Raw genomic sequence first — 18,043 nt, forward strand, 5'->3', positions numbered from 1 at the left:
CTGAGGCACGCCCCGCGCCAGGTGCGGGGCCCTGGAGGGCGGAGTCCGGTCTCTGGGGTCCGCGAGTCCGACCGGCGGCCAGCAGTGACAGCGTTCCCTGCCCCCCTCTTTCCCGCACTTCCTCAGAGGCACGGCGGAGGACTCTGGACACCCCCTTGCCGCTCGCGAGCCCCGAAGTCGCCCCCCAACTTGTTCGGGCTACCGGGCGGCTGCGAATGCCCGGCGCTGCATCGGGGCGCAGGGCGATCAAGGCAAAGGCAGGCGGAAAGGCAGCCTCAGCTCTGTGCGCCGAGCCCGAGCCCGGAGAGAGGGCTCCGTCTCCCTGGAGGGGCGCCTAAGTCAACACCGGGAAAACTGGGTGGCCCCTTGTGTCCTCTCGGACAGGGTGGGGATCTTTGTGCCTGCCTCCGGCTGGGTGATGCTGGGGACACAGCGGTGACTAAGCCCTGGGCCCTGCCCTCTATAGGGCACCCAGCCTAATGGGAAGACAGGTCAACAAAGCATGACCGCCCAGAGTGGTCAGGGATGTGAAGGAGGCGGCATCAGCAGAGGAGTCAGGCTCAGGACAGGACAGCTTGGGGACCATAGGAATGCAGAAGAAATCCTGTCTGGATCCAGCTTCGGAGGTCAAGAGGCCTTTCTGAGGAGGGGCTATCTGAGCTGAGACCCGAGGTCACATAGGATTGAGGCAGGTGCTCTCTTCCTGGCAGAATTACAAATGTACATCCCTATTTATGAGAGACCTGTCCTTGGAAAAGGACATCATGTTCGGCAAAGTAAGCTCAACCTCACTGTAACTGAGCCTGTCCTCCGTGGGTTTCCAAGACGGTAACTCGGGACCAGTGTAGGAAACCTCATCTTTCTCCCAAGAAGCAGCTGGCTGCCTCTGACTGCCCCCTGTAGTTAGCAGCCCCACAGGAACCCTACACCACCAGGACTCCTTCAGGTAAAGCAGGTTAGCAAAAAAGGCGAACCCCTCCACACAATGGATGCACACGTTAGCTGTCGCCATAGACTCAAGCCTAATGACCTTGCGGATGGGGTGGAACCCAGGGCTGTCTCCTGTTGTACCAACATTTATGAGGAAGAAGCCCTATTGACACAGTGGGTTCAGCGTTGGACTATTATTCAAAAGGTCGGCTGCTCAAACCCACTAAACTGCTCCTGGGGAGAAAGCCAAGGCTGTTTCCATAATGAGCCGTGGAAACCCTGGGGAGCAGTTTTACTCTGTCCTGTAGGGTCCCTGCGAGTCAGGATTGAGTCAATGGCAGTGGTTTATTTATGGGTAAGTTGTTCTCCCCCTCCCTTTTTTGCCACCCCACCCACACCACAAGGTGTGTGTCACCGCATTCCTTGCCAGCTGGAACTTTCTGGGTGGCAGCCAGAATCCTGGTCATATCCGGTTTGGAGGAGGACTGGGGCTTGGGGCCCAGCAGAGACATTCCCCAGCTGTTTCTATTTATAAAACTGTGACAGCTCTTGGGGCACAGGCCAACTGGGGGCCCACAACCCACAGGAAGTGGTATCTGATAATGAAAACACTAACAGAAGCTACCAATGATCAAGGCCTTACACTACACCACACCCTGCGGCCACATGGCTGGCATGGAAACCTCAGCCCTTGCCACATTGCTCCCATGAGACAGGTGGGAAAATGGATGCTTAAACGAATTGACAATACAGAGCCCAAACGTTTGCTTCATTAAAATAGGACACAGTTTGAGAGATGAGATGAGTCTTGGAGAGGCAGGGCTGAGGCTGAGGAAAGCAGAGTGCTTCCCCAGGCACAGATGCTTAATTCAAACCCGGAGCACAGAGGGCTGGGAGCCTCTCCCTAAAAAGCAGCAAACAAGGGCAGCAGCTGGTCCAGGGCTCATGACGGAGTGCCCAAGAGCAGTCCTCACGGTTCCCAATAAAGATAATGCTTCGGCGTCGAAGCCCCGAGTTCTTCCGGAGGAAGAACTTGCAGACGCCCTTCCGCAGCACTATCTCTGCAAAAAAGTCACTTCCACCAATTATCTTGTCCAAGAGAAGTGGCAGAGACTGAGATAAAGAAGGAGGGGGTCAGAAGAGACTGAGAGGGAGGGAGAGAAGGGGATTAAGGCAGAGAAAGATGGAGAGAAGATGGCCAAGGAGGAGAGGCAGGGGAAGTTTAATTTTCAGGGCCCGAGACCTGGCGGCTTAGTGGTTGGTTACCCGATGGGCTGCTAACTCCAAGGTCAGCAGTTCGAAACCTCCACCTGCTCAGCGGGAGAAAGATGGGACTTTCGAATCGCGTAAAGATTTCCAGTCTTGGAAAAGCAACAGGAAGAGTTCCACCCTGTCCTGTAGGGTTATTATGAGTCAGAATCAACCTGATGAGTTTGATTTTCACTGGCTGGTACACCTGAGGCTGCCTTTCCGCCTACCTTTGCCTTGGTCGCCCTGCGCCCTGATGCAGCGCCGGGCATTCGCAGCCGCCTGGTAGCCCGAACAAGTTGGGGGGGCAGTTTCGGGGCTCGCGAGCGGCAAGGGGGTGTCCAGAGTCCTCCGCCGTGCCTCTGAGGAAGTGCGGGAAAGAGGGGGGCAGGGAACGCTGTCACTGCTGGCTGGGCTCCGCCCTCTGGGGCCCCCCCGCACCTGGCACGGGGCGTGCCTCAGTTTCCCCGAAACGTAGAGTGTTTTTGTTGGCTTGACGCAACTCGAGAACATGAATGAATTCTGGGAAGTGGCGGAAAGATATAGTTGATGAAAGACATTTGGTGCTCATCTCACCGAATATGCTGGTCCCCCTTTTCTTCATTTCAAACACTCAGTTCCATATCTAAAGTCGGTTAACAATATATAACCCTAAGAGCTCACACAGTTGGGGAGCACCAGTGGATCTACTCTTCCGGACTCCACGCTTTCAGGGGTCCGGAGAAGCCTACCAACGCAAAGGTCTACGGCGAACTCCATTTCCCATCTACCCCTTCGCTCGACGCCTACATTTCCCATCATGCCCGACATCTCCGATTCCTAGGAGTCTTCCCCTCCAGACCCAACCCTCGCGTTACGTCAAGGGGCCCCACCCCAATCCCACTTTCGTTTCCCCGCCCGCGCCTCCGGCCGAGGGCGGGGCCTCCGGATGTCTTAGCGCCCATTGGATGTTTCGGCAGCTGAGGGGCGTAGTTACGGGAGCCGGGCGGACACGTTTGCTACCCAGGCTCAGCCGGCGGCCAGCGATGCACCCGACAGGCCTGGCGGCGGCGGGGTCTTCGGGGACCACCCGGCAGCGTAAGTGGCGTACGTGGCCGGCGCAAGAGATCGGGAGGGTGGGAGTGTGGTGGGGCCGCGGCTGCCTTCGGCGGGGTCGCTGGGGCCCGAGGGTCACGAGGTCAGAGTGCCCCGCGCAGGGATGCCATGCCCGGGGCAGGGGCGCCTCAGGGTCGGTTCTCAGGACACTCCTTCAGAAGGAAGCAGCTTGGGGCTAGATGTGGTGTGATGCGCAGAGCAGCCAGACTTTCATTCATTCGCAGTGAACGACAAGCCCTCCTCTGCTCCCCACCCTCCCGTGGCTCCCCAGCTGCCCTCCAAGCGCCCCAGTGCGGCCTTCACGCCCCGCAGTGCACAGACCAGGCTATGCTTAACCCTCGTTTAAGATGTGTTGTATTCTTAACCCCCGTTTCCCGCCTCGGCGGTGAGACTGCGTGCACCTCACTACTCCTTGGGCATAGCTCCTCCTGTACCTGTGTCAGCAAGGGAATTTGGGGGCCTGCTGGTTACTCCTCGTAGTAGCGCTGGCCGCCCAGTTATCATGAGTAGGAACTCCTCGTAGTAGCGCTGGCCACCCAGTTATCATGAGTAGGAACTCCTCGTAGTAGCGCTGGCCGCCCAGTTATCACGAGGCGCGCTGTTTCTCGGTAGGACAGGCACTGAACTAGGACACAAGTGGAGCAGAGTGTTTGGGGTGTCATCAGGGCAGAGGGGACAATCTGGGATGTGATCCCGGAGCCATTGTGAAGGTGTCCTGCACCCAGTCCCCCTTTCCACCTGAGCCCAGTGGGGCTGGGACATGGCATTGCCCCCACAGCTCTGCCACCTAATTTTACGGAATTGTCAGGCAGACAGTGACAGCCCAGGTGGATGGAGCTGTGGGCACCAGGATTCCAGAGGGCACAGGAGGACGGGCCAAGGGCTGGGGTGGATGAAGCCCAAGTTGCTGAGGGAACCCCACGGGGTTGGCAGCTAAGTCTTCTGGAAGAGGATCTATGGCATGCAGAATTAGCCAGGAGCTGGGGGCTGGTGGTGAGGAGGAAGGTCATTGGAGGGAGGTCTATCCAGACTAGGCAAAGGAAGATACAGAGCCACGTTTAGAAGTTGTGCTAAGTGCTCAGGAGACCAAAAAGCCAAGCCAAACTCGCTGCCATTGTGTGAACTCAGACTCAGAGTGACCCTCCATGACAAGGTGCAACTGTCCTGTGGGTTTCCAAGACTGTAATCCTTTTTTTTTTTTTTAACCTGTAACTCTATGGGAATAGAGAGCCGCGTCTTTCTCCCTCCCGGTGGCTCATGGTTTCAAACTGCAGACCTTGCAGTTAGCAGCCCATTGTGCAACCGCTATGCTCCTACCAGTGCTCAGGACAGAACGAGAAAACCCCCAAGCCCAGGCTAGCATGAGAGAGCAAGGTGGGGCTGGAACTTTCTCTTGAGGGCCAAGGAAGGCCCATCTGAGCGGGAGCCATTCAAACTGCACTCTGGGTGCCACATTGCAGGCATGAGTGAAGGGAACGTGCTCCGAGGTGATGGCACGCCGTGTTCAAAGGCCTTGTGGGGCCAGGAGCTGGCATCATCTGGCCCAGAGGAGGCCATTGTGGCCGGGGCGTGGTGAGCCCCAGGGGAGTGTGGAGGCGGGTGGCTTGCAAGGCTGGGTCACTCAGAGCCTGGTAGGTATTTGGATTTCATCCACTGAACCGTGAGCATGGATCTTCTTTGGCAAAAGAGTGTCTTAGGAAGATTACTCAGCTGTCGTTTGGAAGAGGGGTTGGTCGCTGGAGTTTGGGGACAGACAGGCGGCCCAGGTAGGGACATTTTTTTTTAAGTCAGGTGCAAGATGGCACTGTGGCCGAGGGGAGGGTAACACTGAGACTCAGTGTGCGATCCTTTGCCCACCATGACCGATGGATTAGGTGTCAGACCAAAGGGGAGCCAGGGCTTGGGCACTGGGGTGAGGGTCCAGGGGCAGCCAGAGGCAGTGGGACCCAGGAGACACGTGAATGCTGGCGGTGCCCTAGGGGAAAGGCTAAAGGGCTGAGGGTGGAGAGCTGCCTGATTCAGTGCAGAAGCAGGAAAGAAAGAGCACTTCACTTAAGGAGGATCAGGAGGCTATCAGCTCCTTGCAGGCAGGCGTTTGTCCTGTTCTTCACCACCCCACCCCCACCCCCAGCAGAGCCCAGCCCACAGAGGGGCTTCCACCAGTGTTGGTGGGGCCCCTGTCGGGAAGAGAAGCAGATCTAGGCAGAGCTGGGAAGCTGAGAAGACAGGGAGGTGGGCACTGGCTTTTGGGACAATGGCAATCAAGGGCTGCTGGGGGGCTGAGTCCAGAGGAGGGGGGACATCTGCTGGGGGGGGGCGGTGGGGCTTAGTGTTGAGAGGCTGGGTGAGAACAGAGAGGAAAGTGCCAAGGATGGAGGGTGGGGTGGGGGTTGTACAGAATGAGTGAGTGTCCCATTCCAAGTTCCAAATTCACTGCTCGGGAGCCCATTCCGGCTCCTAGCGACACTCTAGGACCGTTAGAACTGTCCCTGTGGGTTTCTGAGCCTGCAGCTCTTTGCTGGAGGAGAAAGCCTCACCCTTCTCTTGTGCAGCAGCTGCAGGTGGGGTTGCAAACTGCTAACCTGGTGGCTAGCAGCCCAATGGGTAATGCATAACCACTCTGCCACCAGGGCGCCTGGGTGTCGCTGGGAGGCACAGAGCATTCACCAAAAGGTTGGTGACTGGGTGATCCCCTGAGCGCTCAGCCACGAAAACTCCACAGGGCCCAGCCTCCTCAGGCAGCACTGCTGTCTTTGGGGGAGGAGTGGCTAAGAGGGAGGGAGGAGGACTGGAGAAATGGGGCTGGGCTGCATGCTTTCGGACTGAAGAGACCTGGGTCTCTTTGGATGACAGATAATTGAGAGGAAGAACCCATATCCAAACCCAAACACACAGCCATCGATCCCAGCTCCGGGCAAGCGCCGGGGACAGGAGAACGGCCCCTGTAGACTTCCCAGCTGTCTGCATTCTACCCCGGGTTCGGAGCTATAGTTTTTAATTGTTTCTCTCTCTCTAAAAATAGAGGGTTGTGGGCCAAATAAATCGGGAAACTTCTAGATAGAGTTTTTGAAGTTGCAAATCTTTACAGGAGCAGCTTCATCGTTCTCCGTCCCAACAGCTAGTGTTTGAACCGCCTACCCTGCAGTTAGCAGCCCCAGGGCCCCCTGACCAAGCCAGAACAACATACAACCCAATGGCGGTCAAGTCCTTTCTGTCCCGGAGCGAGCCTATAGGACAGGGTAGAGCTGCTCCTGTGGGTGTCTGAGACTAACTCTGCAGAGTGAGGAGTGGTGGGTAGTTTCGAACCACTGGCAGTTAGCAGCCCAGTGCATCACCACTCCCGGCAGTCCACAAGGACTTTGTGCACATGTTTGAAAGCTAACTCTGGCACTTGCTGCCAGACGTCCTCTGGCCAGGGCTCAGTCCCTCGGAGGTGGTTTCCCTATCTGTAACCCCAACTGTGATGGTAACATCCCAGTTCCCTTGGGGTCACTGTGGGTCCGAATCGACTGGCAGCCAACGAGAGGAGCGGTGGGATGGGAGGATTCAGCTGTGAATTCCACACGAGATGGAAGTGGATGGATAGGGAGTGAAATTGATCAAAACGCCCAGTTCCTGGGACAAGAGTTACCTTCTGTGGACTGGAGTGACTCGGGGAGGGGTTACTGCAGGGGGAGTAGTTTGGACAGGAAGGTGGGGGTGCCGGTGAACAAGACCCCCAGGCAGAGCTGAGGGGGCATCGAGGGAGAGAGTGCTCCTGGCCGAGACCCTGGGGTGGGCATGTGCTGGTATACCCGAGACCTGATTACCGGAGACCTGATGTATGCACGACTTTCAATGCAGGGTCCTGCCCACAGTATGGAGACCTGGTGGTGCGGTGGGTAAGCGTGGGGCTGCTCCCTGACCCAGAGGTTGGTGGTTCAAACCCACCTGCCGCTGTGTGGGAGAAAGAAGACCCCACCTGTTCCAATCACACTCTACAGTCACAGAAATCCTTAGGAGCAGCTCCGTTCTGGCGCCCAGGATCGCTAAGCGTAGGGGCCAACTTGGCGGCAGCGGCTTAAACAAACGCAGACCCAAACCCCAGGCTCGCTGCCGTCGGTTGGCTCTGTCCGTGCTCAGTCAAACCACACCAGACTCCCTGCCAGGGAATCCGGACTGTGAATCTTAATGGGAGCTGACAGCCTGACCGCCTCTTCTTTCTCCCACATGGCCAGCCTCCCAGTTAGCAGCCCAGTGCTAACCCACAGCACCACTAGGGCACTTCCCAGGGCCAGCGCCCCGATCAGTCGTGGCCTTCAGCATGGTCATTGTCCTCTGAAGGCAGAGTCCCCACCCCTGACGGTCCATCTGATGCCCGGTGCAGAGCCCAGAGACAGCACTCAGTCCCCTCTTTCTCTGCAGCCGCCAAGCGGAGGATCCCCGTGGGGTCCCAGCCAGGCATGGCTGACCCCCACCAGCTTTTTGATGACACGAGCTCAGCCCAGAGTCGGGCCTATGGGACCCCGCGGGCCCCCAGTGGCCTGGGCTACCCAGCAGCCTCCGCTTCACCGCAGGCGGCCTTCTTGGCTGACCCTGTGTCCAACATGGCCATGGCCTATGGGAGCAGCCTCGCAGCGCAGGGCAAGGAGCTGGTGGATAAGAACGTGAGTGGGCTGGGGCCGGGGGGAGGGGCAGCTGGGATGGCAAGGGGCCCCGTGCTGAGCAGCCCTGGATCTCCCCCCAGATGGACCGCTTCTTCTCCGTCAGCAAGCTCAAGTACTACTTTGCAGTGGACACCATGTATGTGGGCAGGAAGCTGGGCCTCCTCGTCTTCCCCTACCTGCACCAGGTCAGCCCTACCAGAGGGTGGAGGCTGGGCAGGGGCTCGGGGCAAGGAGGGTGGCTCTTCCCCTGGGGAAGAGACCAGCTCTGGGGGTCCTGCCTGTCCCGCCTCTCCCCACAGGACTGGGAGGTGCAGTACCAGCAGGACACCCCGGTGGCTCCTCGCTTCGACATCAACGCACCCGACCTCTACATTCCAGGTTCCACCCTCCCCGAGTACCTTCCTGGGTGGGGAGGTCGGGCAGAGCTGTGAGTGCCTGGTGGCTGCAGGGGGTCCTTCATTCTCAGACTAGTGCCTGTATGTCTGTCCCCACAGCTATGGCTTTCATCACCTACGTCTTAGTGGCTGGCCTTGCACTAGGGACCCAGGACAGGTAAGAGGACTGGGGCCAGCAGGGTGGGGAAGCTTCCAGAGCCCTCCCAGGACAGCCTGCTGGGTTTCCCTCTCTCCTATCACCTGCCCCACGCTGGTGCCCCACCCACCCAGCCCTTTCTCTCCCCTCCACCCACTCCAGCTTCCTCTGCCCTCTGCTCCCCCAGCAAGTGCCCTGCCCCTCCCTCCCCCACTCCACTCAGCCCTGGCTCTGCCTCCCAGGGTATTTGCACATCTGGCTCCTTGCTCATTCAAGGTGTCCATGAGACGCTACTTCCTCAAGGAGGCCCTCCTGTTCTCCTTAGACTAGGTGTCCCCCACCGGTGTCCACTTCCTCCGGGACTCCAAACACATGCCATTCTAGTCTGTCCTGGGGATCTCTCAGGACTCAAGCCAGGCGGTCATCTGCCCTGACCAAGCTGGAAGAAGGTGCCCCACCCTTGGGAAGCTATCTCTGACCTTTCCTTCCACCCCTCCCAGGCGGGGGTCACATGCCTCTCTGAGCTCCCATAGCCCAACTTGACTTCCCCCACGCTGTCCAGACCAGCCCCCTTCTGCAACCCTGCCCCTGGCCTCCAGCCCTGCCTGCCTGTCAGGGTTACGACCTCTGCCCATGCTTCCAAACCGGTCTGAGCCCTCGGGCCTAGCTGGCTCCATCTCCACCCTGATCTCCCCGGGACGGGTCAGCTTTGCCCTCTGAGAAAAGGGCTCAGACCACATTGGTCACTGCTGGGGCTCCAGCCCCACTAGGCCTGGGGTTCCAGGCTGGCCAAGGGAATGACGGGGCAGGGTGCCCCAGGTTCTCCCCAGACCTGCTGGGGCTGCAGGCGAGCTCAGCCCTGGCCTGGCTGACACTGGAGGTGCTGGTCATCCTGCTCAGCCTCTACCTGGTGACCATCAACACTGACCTCACCACCATCGACCTGGTGGCCTTCCTGGGCTACAAGTATGTCGGGTGAGTGTCCCCACCCTCCCTGCCTGCCCCAGCCCTCCCCCATTCTACCCCCTCTTCCTCAAACCAACCTCTCAAACCCCCTCAGGATGATCGGCGGGGTCCTCATGGGCCTGCTCTTTGGGAAGATTGGCTACTACCTGGTGCTGGGTTGGTGCTGCCTGTCCATCTTTGTGTTCATGGTGAGTGGGGGGGGGAGGGGCGGGGAAGGGCACAGCCCCCTGGGCAGAGGGGCACCGCAGGAGGTGGCTGAGCCAAGATTTTAAGTGTGTGTGTGTGGGGGGGTGGATGGAGTCTCAATTGCTCAACTCGGGGCTTGCCAGAGGGGGTGCCCACTCCTGGGATCGAAGGGCAGAGAACCCAATTAGGGTGCTCAGTGCCAGGGCTATCCAGCCCGCAGGGCTTTGGGTGGCTCTACCTTCGCCCTTCTCGCCTGACATGGCAAGTGCCCCTGCCAGTCTCCAGGTGGGGATGCCTGCTGCTCGGCTGGAGGCCCACCCCGCCAGGCCCCAGCCTGGCCCTCAGCTTGTCCCGAACCAGGGCACAGCACTTCCCCTTTGCGGGCCTTTGCTTCCCCAGTGATGACCACCCGACCCACCATCCAGAAGGGGAGGATTCAGCGGGGAGTGTGGTGTGTGCCTGCCAAGCAGAGGGCCCCCATGGGAAGAACAATGGCGCTTCTCAGGGGTCTTGAACACTGTCACCCGCAGCCCCGATGCTCACTTCCTGCTCCAGGTGGAGTAGAGGTGGTGAAGTTCAGCTCATTCAGATGTGCCATTGCCTGGCACTGACTGTGGCACCGGGCTAGGCTCCCGACTAGGGCCGAGGGCAGGGCTGCTGGCACACCACCGGCAGAGGTGGGACCCAGGCTGAGAAGGCTACGGACCCCCAGCCCTTGACCCGCGCCCCCGCCCCCACCCAGATCCGGACGCTGCGCCTGAAGATCCTGGCCGAGGCGGCGGCCGAGGGCGTCCCCGTGCGCGGCGCGCGGAACCAGCTGCGCATGTACCTGACCATGGCCGTGGCGGCGGCGCAGCCCTTGCTCATGTACTGGCTCACCTTCCACCTGGTGCGCTGAGGGTTCCCCGCCGGAAGCCGCCCCCCAGCCCCTGGCGGCCGCCGGGGGCACCGCGACTCATCTCCTGCCACCCGAGGCGCCCTCCCACCCTGCTCGCCGAGGTGCCGAGTCTCCCGCTGCACAGGCCGCCCCGGCCGACTGATGGAAACAATAAAGCCTGCCGGGCACCGGGCTGTCAGCCTCTCCTTGGCCGGCGGGGTGGGGCAGGAAGGGGCACGGGCCCAGGTCTCCGGGAGGGATGTTTAATGAGCAGCCACCCAGGCCCGTCAGTGCGGGGCCTTCTTCGCCTCCTTCCCCTGCTGTTTCTTCACTTTGGCCTTCTTGGGCTTCTTGGGCTTCTTGACCTTGGTGCCTCCCTGCGACCCCGAGCCTGCTGCATGGGGCTGCCGTGGGGAGAGAAAGAGGCAGGGGCCTCCTGTACAACACCCAGTTCCAGGCCAGAAATGGAGCCCTCCCAGCACCCAGCCCTGGCACACTGCCCTGCACCCGGGCACAGGGCTCACGGCGCACCTGGGAAGGGGGCGCCCCTACCTTGCTTTCGGAGTCGGAGCTGCTGGAACTGCCGCTGGAGTCGGAGGAGCTGCTGTGGCCGAGCTAATGAGGAGCCTGCTAGTGAGTCTTAGGGCCCTCGGGTGCCTGCTCAAGTCAGGGCAGGCCCGGGGTCCAGGCAGTCCCCTCCCCATCCCGTCGGATGCGCCTGACCAGGCTGTGACTTACCTTGGTTTTAGCAGCTGCATCTCCCTCTGTTTTGCCCTGGACTTTGGGGAGACTGTGTTTGGGCCCTACCCCCTGGCTTGTCCCCTGGGGTGTCTTGGAAGTGGAGTCCAGGGCTGCAGAGAGAAGTCGGGTGAGTTGCTGCAGGTGGCAGGAAGTGGTCGCCAGCACCCCAGGCCCCTTCCTCCCCAGGAACGCACCTGCAGCCAGGTTGAACTCCATGGTGGTGGGAGAAAGTGTGTCAGGGCCTGCGGTGCTCAGAGAGACCTAAGTAATGTTGGGGTGGAGCTGCGGCCCTACCCGCCCCAGGAATTCAGGAGGCAGGCCTTACAACCTTTGTCCAGAGCCCTGACTCAGCCCCACCCCAGCACTACCCAACGTTTGCTTTCTAGGGAGTGGGCCCTTTCCCCCATGAGCTTTGGTGGGTGAGGGAGGCCCCCAATTGAGTCCCTAAAAATAAGGTGGAAAGGTGCTGCAGATTTCTTGGGGGGGGGTGTAGAACTGTCATGGGGTTTCCCCCCAAAGGGCACTGTGTTTCTCAAGGAATGAGGGAGGGGGCAACCTCCTGCCCCACATGTAACAGGCAGTGTGAGTGTGGCTGTGTATCACGCTGCGTGGCTACGCGTCTGGAATCCCCCTGGCCCTGGCCCTGGCTTGTGAGCACATGCCTGAGGGGTGAGGGGCCTGTACTAGGAATCGGCCTTTGCAGCAGACACCCCAACTCCTGCAGAAGCACCTTGCGGCTAGGTGCCCTTGGGAAAGCTGCCCTCTGTAAAGAGGGGTGGTAACAGGTGCCACCAAGAGAGTGTCAAATTCTCTCTCTAGGAAGATAATAAAAGGCAAGTATGGTCACTCTCTGTTGCACATGAGGACGCTTAGGAGCCAGGCTGTCAGGGCAGTTGGTGAGGTTGGGCCTCAGTCTAACAGCTGCACCCATGAGGCTAGGGGTCCTGCTGCGGCCCCCTCCCCAAGGCCGGCCGCATCTGTACCTGAAGCGGATGACCAGCTGAGGCCTGGGGATGCTGCTGTAACAGCATCACTTCTTTCGGTTTCCACGCAAGTGTCCCTCAGACTGCCGGCTCCACAGTGCCTGCCGCCCACTGAGTCCTTTCCCCGGCTGCCTACCCATCTCCATCTCCTCATCCTTTCCGTGCCTAGGGCTGGGGAGACTGAAGCAAACACTAACGTCCCAGCCTCGGGGTGCATCACATGCAAGTTAACGGCAGGGCATTAAGCTAGCAGAAGGGGGACCCTGGTGGCTTAGTGGGCTACCCCTTGGGCTGACAGCTCAGCCGCTTGGAACCCCCAGCTGCTCCCTCCATGGCGAAAGATGAGGCTTTTGATCCTCATCTTTTGACCCTCCATAAGGGGTTACCAGTCTGGGAGACCCACGGGGGCAGCCCTACTCTGGCCTGTGGGGTCACTGGGAGTCAGAACAGACTTGATGGCAGGGAGTCTGGCTCGGTTTGAAGTCGGCAGGAACCCTAAATCCACTGGCGTCTGTAGTGGATTCAGTCACCATTGAATTACTTCTGACTTTCAACGGCAATGCGAGTAACTTTGCCCTTGGGCAGAGTACATTACAGTGAATGACTGCCACGCCCTAGCTGGTCCAGGGAGAGGCAGCTTAACCCCCATGTGGACTTGCCTAGGTGGACCTTGAATGGAAATCGGGGTACTAGGGTCACAGTCATGAGTTTTATCTTGGGTGCCTTGGTCAGAGGGCCCAGAACCGATCCTTTAAAGCTCACTACTACAGACCCACTCCTGGTTCTGTAATACCACCTGCAACTTGGATGTGTGGGCCTGCTGGCCCCATGCGCTCAGGACAGTTCCTCTCTACACGCGTGGCCTGTAGGAGGGGCTTGTGTGTAAATCCTTGGCCGCATGTTGAACGCCATGCCAGTGGTCTCCCTCATCCAGATCCACTGTCTCTGTCCTGTAAGACTTCATCAGTACATCTCCATAAAGTTTATTTCAACTTGCTTTCTCCCTTACAACAGTGGAATGGATATTCTAGTGGGCAAGGGAGGCTAGAACCTAGGTAAATATACATAGTATATTGGGGGGGAGGGGCAGAACGAAACTGGAAAAGAACTAAATGCCGTATGTTCAAACAGTGGAATACTTGTCGATGATCAAGGAAGAAACTCCTGATGGCTGTTCCGGAACTTCAGAAATACTAGTTTAGGTGAGAGAAGCCTATATTGTATGATTCCACTGACATGAAGTGTCCAAGAAGGACAAATTGATAGACAGGGTTTGATGAGTGGTTGCCAGAGTCAGGACTAACTGCCAAAAGGACAGGAACTCACCCCATTGAGGTGACTATGGGACAGGGTGGGACTGCCCCCGTGAGCTTGCAAGACTGCCATTCTCTTTTTGTTTTTAATAAATCATTTTATCGGGGTCTCTTACAGCTCTTATAACAATCCAGACATCCATTGTATCAAGCACATTTGCACATATGTTGCCATCATCATTTTCGAAACATTTTCTTTCGACTTGAACCCTTGGTATCAGCTCCTCTTTCCCCCCCCCCCTCCACCCCTCATGATAAATTATAAACTATTTTTTTCATGTCATACACTGTCCACTGTCTCCCTTTGCCCACATGTCTGTTCATCCCCTGTGGGGGTGGGGGTGTTATATGTCTATCGCTGAGATCGGTTCTTGGGACTAATTCCCGAGAGAAGAAAGTCCCATCTTAAAAACAGGTAAATGCTATATAAACTACATCCCAATGAAAACTTTAAAATGACAAATATAAGAAATGGAGCAGGAAAAGGATATCTTTTTATACTTAGATATCTATACAGCACTCAAATAATCAATGGACTGGACGGCAGAGCCCAGGTGTGGATCAAATCCACCAGCTGCACCTGGGGAGGAGGACCTGGCTTTCTACTTCCGTAATGAGTTACAGTCTCAGAAACCTCGGGCCATTCGAGCCTGTCCTATGGCAGGGAGTTGGCTTGGGTTTAGTGCATTGGACAGATGAGCTGCAAAAGACCTTTAAAATGCTGATAAAATAAAAAATATAAAAAATGCTGACAAGCAAAAAAATAAAATGCTGACAAGCAAATAAAAATGCTGACAAACTTTCCCCACCCTCCACTATGTCCCCTTAGTCACCAGCCTTCAGGCCTGGGACTGAACGTGTTCCTGGAGCTCCATTGTCAGCCTATCTATCAGGGGACAGGACTCGAACACTCGAGAGAAAGCACTTCTTAAGACAGTCATCCCTTGGGGATCCAAAGGGCAGCATTCGCCCAAGGACGAAGGTCAGAGAGTGGAAATGGTAAACAGGGAAGACGTGGAACGCGTGAGGTTTGTGGGACTTGCAATGGGTAGCATGGAGCAAAATGTGTACACATTGCTGAATGGGAAATTGCTCTGTAAATGTTTGGCCAAATCACAATAAAAAGGTTTTGTTTTTTTTTAAGCATTAAGAAACAAAGTTGGCACTTGGAGGACTAAGGTGTCCCCAAGCTGAGTGACGATGATTTCGGTCATCTTGTGTGCATTTGGCAGAAGGAGAGAGAGCTGGTGGCTCTGAACTGCAGTGTTGAGTGCCCCACGGACTGCGCGGAGATCAGACACGTTTGTCTCTGAAGTACAGCCAGAGCGCTCCTCAGCAGGGAGGCTGGCAAGACTGTCGCGCTTACTTTGGACATGTCGTCGGGAGAGACCAGAAGCCAAACTCACTGCCATCGCGTCAATTCTGACTCGTGGTGACCCTCCTTGTTCTAGAATCTTTTGATCCCATTCCGGGGACTGATCACCTTGAGCCCAGCCAGCAGGCATTCCGTTTCCTTTTCCAGAAAATGAAAACACGGGGCTGGCTTCGATCCAAAGAGCCCTGGGGGCATCCTGGCCACGCATCGGGCAGTTCAAGTCTACCGGCTGCTCCTCGGGAGAAAGATGAGGCAGTCCACTCCTGCAAATGTTCAGGAGTTCTCTCCTCGGATCTGGAGGAGAGCTGAGTCAGAACTGGCTGCATGGCAGTGGGTTTTAGCCTTTGACCACAAGCAATCTTGCTCGTGTCCTTGACTTTCTTGGGTAGCAATGACCAGAAAACCTCGATGGGCTGCCATGGGCTGAAGAGCCAGAAGGGGAAGCCCAAGTTTGGCCGCCACTCAGCAGACTGTTGGATCTGGGATTTGATTTTACTCCACTTACAAGTGAATGTTAGTTAGCCTGCCACTGTCTCTGCACTGCTGGCAGAAGCCTCCGATGGCTGGAGCAGTCCGAGGCAGAAGGTCTCGATACTCACCACTCACAACAAGCAGAGCGAATCCCAGCGTGCGTGCTGGTGACGGGGGTCATGCGAGGGCCACACGGAAGGCCCTGGTGGCTGCTGCCCAGGCAGTGGGCTGCATCACAAGAGGAACACTGAGCTTGGGGAACCCACCATCTCCCAGCAAGCATGCGTGTGTGGTTGGAAGGGGGATGCCAGCCCCCCACCACTAATCGCGGGTTCAATAGGCACAGTTGTACGGTTGAGATATATAAAGATCATATTAAAGTCATCGAGAGCATGAGAGATAGAAAAGAGAGTCAAATAATGGAGTCGGACACATTTCATGGTCGCATGCTCACCTGGATGGCCATGATCTTACCTGCCAGGTCTGAGCACAGCGTGGGCTGATGTAAGGTGGGGCAGAGACCCGGCAGGATGCTTGAGGGCCGGGCAGGGGGCTGAAGGACCCCGTTTATTGCTAACCAAGGGTTTTATCTACTTAGGGGGGCGATTACATAGGAAAGGGCAGTACAATAGGCATACACATCATAGGAAGGGGCAGTATAATAGGCATACACATTATAGGAAGGGGAAGTACAATGTGCATAGGTGTAATAAGAAGGGGATGAGCTAGGGCTGTACACATGATAGGAAAGGGAGGAACTAGAGGTATACATGTGCCAAGGGCGGGCCCTAGGTTCATTGTAGTATTAAATGTGGGGGGTGAGGAGGCCAGCCCCACCCGCTGCTACTACCCACGAGTTCAGTAAGCACAATTGTACGGTTGAGATATATAAGTATTATGTTAAAGTCATCGAGAGAGGTATTACAATAATGCAGTCAGACACATTACATGGTAGCATTGCTCACCTCAGCCAAGCTTGATGGTCCAAGTGGAGAGAGGGGGAAGGGAAGGAGGGCAAGGGAGAGAGGACGGGAGAGGAGAGGGCGAAGAGAGGGGCGCCAGAGAGAGAGATCTATATTGCTGACACAGGCCTCTATACCTTTTTGAGGCATGCACGCCCACTAATTGCAGGTGAAGACATACGTCACAGGGAGGGGTTACACTATAGGGTACACAGTAATGAGGGGGTGGTACAGGGACATACAAGCAACAGGAAGAGGAGGGACTGGGGTATACATGTGACAAGTTGGGTGGATCCCAGATTCAGGAGCGCAACCTTGACCTGTTCCCTGGGTCTCCATAGGAACCATTATCAGTAGGGTGTAAACTCCACCTACAGGAGCCTGTCCATTGTCCCCAGAGGCAGGGAGCAGGGCCCACTGCAGTCTGGCAACTGATTGCCCTCAGGGGGGGGAATGCCTGTGCATTTGACCTCCCCCCACAGGTGGACACTAGGTTCATGATGGCAGCCTAACCTTGGTCATCCTTGGGTGGGTATGACCTCTCTGGGGTCTCCTACAAGGAAATAGACAACTACTATCCTTATCAGAAGGGAGTGGGCCCTACTTGTTGTGGGATAAACAGTGGTGGCTGCTTGCTCTAGATGGCTCATAACCCTTAGGGAGAATGACCCCTGATCTACTTCTGAAGACCTCCAAGTGTATAGTCATTCGCAAGCAGCTAAGTTTGGCATATATTTGGGGAAGACCACTGGGAGAAATCCTTCTGTTTCCCACATGCGTGTTCTTGGGCCCCCGTACCACAGGCCTGCTTGCTGCAAACCTGATGGCCTCAGTAAAGAGCAGACAGGTTGGGCACTCTTGGCCCATCAAAGATGTGTAGGCATTTGAGGTCCACGGGGAGGACTGTCTTTCCCAACAGTCCACCCCTTGGTCCGATGCCACCTTGGCTGCTGGTCAATTTCCAGATGAGTATGTCATTTTCTTGGCCACTCGGAGTAAGTTGACCACCAGAGACGGAGACCCAAGTCACTGGATTTATCTGGTATAGCATTTACTTAAGGCTACTGCCAACAGAACACCAAGTGAGAGACCCGCGGCCAGGGACCCCCGGTAGGTCTTATTTCTAGTTTCAAGGTAGTCGATTGTCCATTAGTATTCACACCAGATGCTTAGACTGACCTGCCAGTCTTTGATACCAAGGCCATCAAGCCCCCCCATTTCCAATGGAGACATTCCATGGCCTTCTTTCCCTCCATGCAAACGCTTGACCGGAAGGGGTACAAAGTACTTAGTCCAGCTTGGGATTTGTGGTTAAACTCCACGGTTAACACTCCACTGCACTGGCTTGGTCCAGCCACGTGGGCAGGCCTGCTGAGCGTCGGTTGTCCTACATGGGCACTTGTATGTCAGAAACCTATGATTTTGTGTCAGCCAGATGGAAACACGCTGGGAAATGTGTTTGTAAATGCCTTGGCGGGTCCACATTCAGGAGCTGCCGCCACTGCTGGCATCGGGTGTGCTGCAGGGCTGGGCACCTGTGTGCCTAGTGGTGGTGGGTAGTGGGCCAGACTGCCTGCTGCTACAGCTGCCTGCTGTGGGAAGACCATGTGGCTATCCTGCTAGGTCAAGACATTGGATCTAGGGACAGAGAGGGCACTCATTGCCCCCTGGGGCCTAAGGTGTTCCCTTGCAGGTGGCTTCCCTCCCCGGCCACGGAAT

General features: G+C 57.0%; 3 protein-coding genes across 4 annotated transcripts in view; 1 reads left to right on the forward strand and 2 right to left on the reverse strand.

Annotated features, from left to right (window-relative positions):
• KCNK6 (potassium two pore domain channel subfamily K member 6) overlaps positions 1–2,988 on the reverse strand; it is a 16,374-nt gene extending 13,386 nt beyond the window's left edge. Inside the window, exons 1-2 of the mRNA XM_004715844.2 lie at positions 2,910–2,988; positions 2,409–2,540 (exon numbers count right to left, since the gene is read on the reverse strand). Of these exons, the coding sequence (XP_004715901.1) occupies positions 2,409–2,540; positions 2,910–2,988 (211 nt within the window). The remainder of the gene's footprint in view (positions 1–2,408; positions 2,541–2,909) is intronic.
• Positions 2,989–3,173: 185 nt separating this feature from the next.
• YIF1B (Yip1 interacting factor homolog B, membrane trafficking protein) lies at positions 3,174–10,630 on the forward strand. 2 transcript variants are annotated; one of them, XM_004715776.3, is made up of 8 exons: positions 3,174–3,255; positions 7,678–7,919; positions 8,000–8,104; positions 8,219–8,297; positions 8,414–8,471; positions 9,270–9,425; positions 9,511–9,604; positions 10,345–10,628. In XM_004715776.3, the coding sequence occupies exons 1-8, from the start codon at positions 3,204–3,206 to the stop codon at positions 10,498–10,500; spliced, it is 942 nt and encodes a 313-aa protein (XP_004715833.1). In that variant the 5' UTR covers positions 3,174–3,203; the 3' UTR covers positions 10,501–10,628. The 2 variants fall into 2 exon arrangements, with proteins under 2 accessions (XP_004715833.1, XP_004715832.1); XM_004715775.3 differs by having other exon boundaries at positions 3,204–3,264; positions 10,345–10,630.
• A 98-nt stretch (positions 10,631–10,728) lies between these two features.
• On the reverse strand, positions 10,729–11,467 carry CUNH19orf33 (chromosome unknown C19orf33 homolog). Its single transcript, XM_004715845.2, has 4 exons — positions 11,415–11,467; positions 11,218–11,330; positions 11,032–11,094; positions 10,729–10,883 (listed from the first exon to the last, which is right to left on the reverse strand). Exons 1-4 carry the CDS (start codon positions 11,434–11,436, stop codon positions 10,767–10,769), a joined length of 315 nt encoding a protein of 104 aa, XP_004715902.1. The 5' UTR covers positions 11,437–11,467; the 3' UTR covers positions 10,729–10,766.
• Positions 11,468–18,043: the final 6,576 nt, after the last annotated feature.

Source organism: Echinops telfairi, unplaced genomic scaffold (genome assembly GCF_000313985.2).
Source record: "Echinops telfairi isolate 266 unplaced genomic scaffold, ASM31398v2 ScPeMD7_655;HRSCAF=1070, whole genome shotgun sequence".
NCBI classification, from domain to species: domain Eukaryota; kingdom Metazoa; phylum Chordata; class Mammalia; order Afrosoricida; family Tenrecidae; genus Echinops; species Echinops telfairi.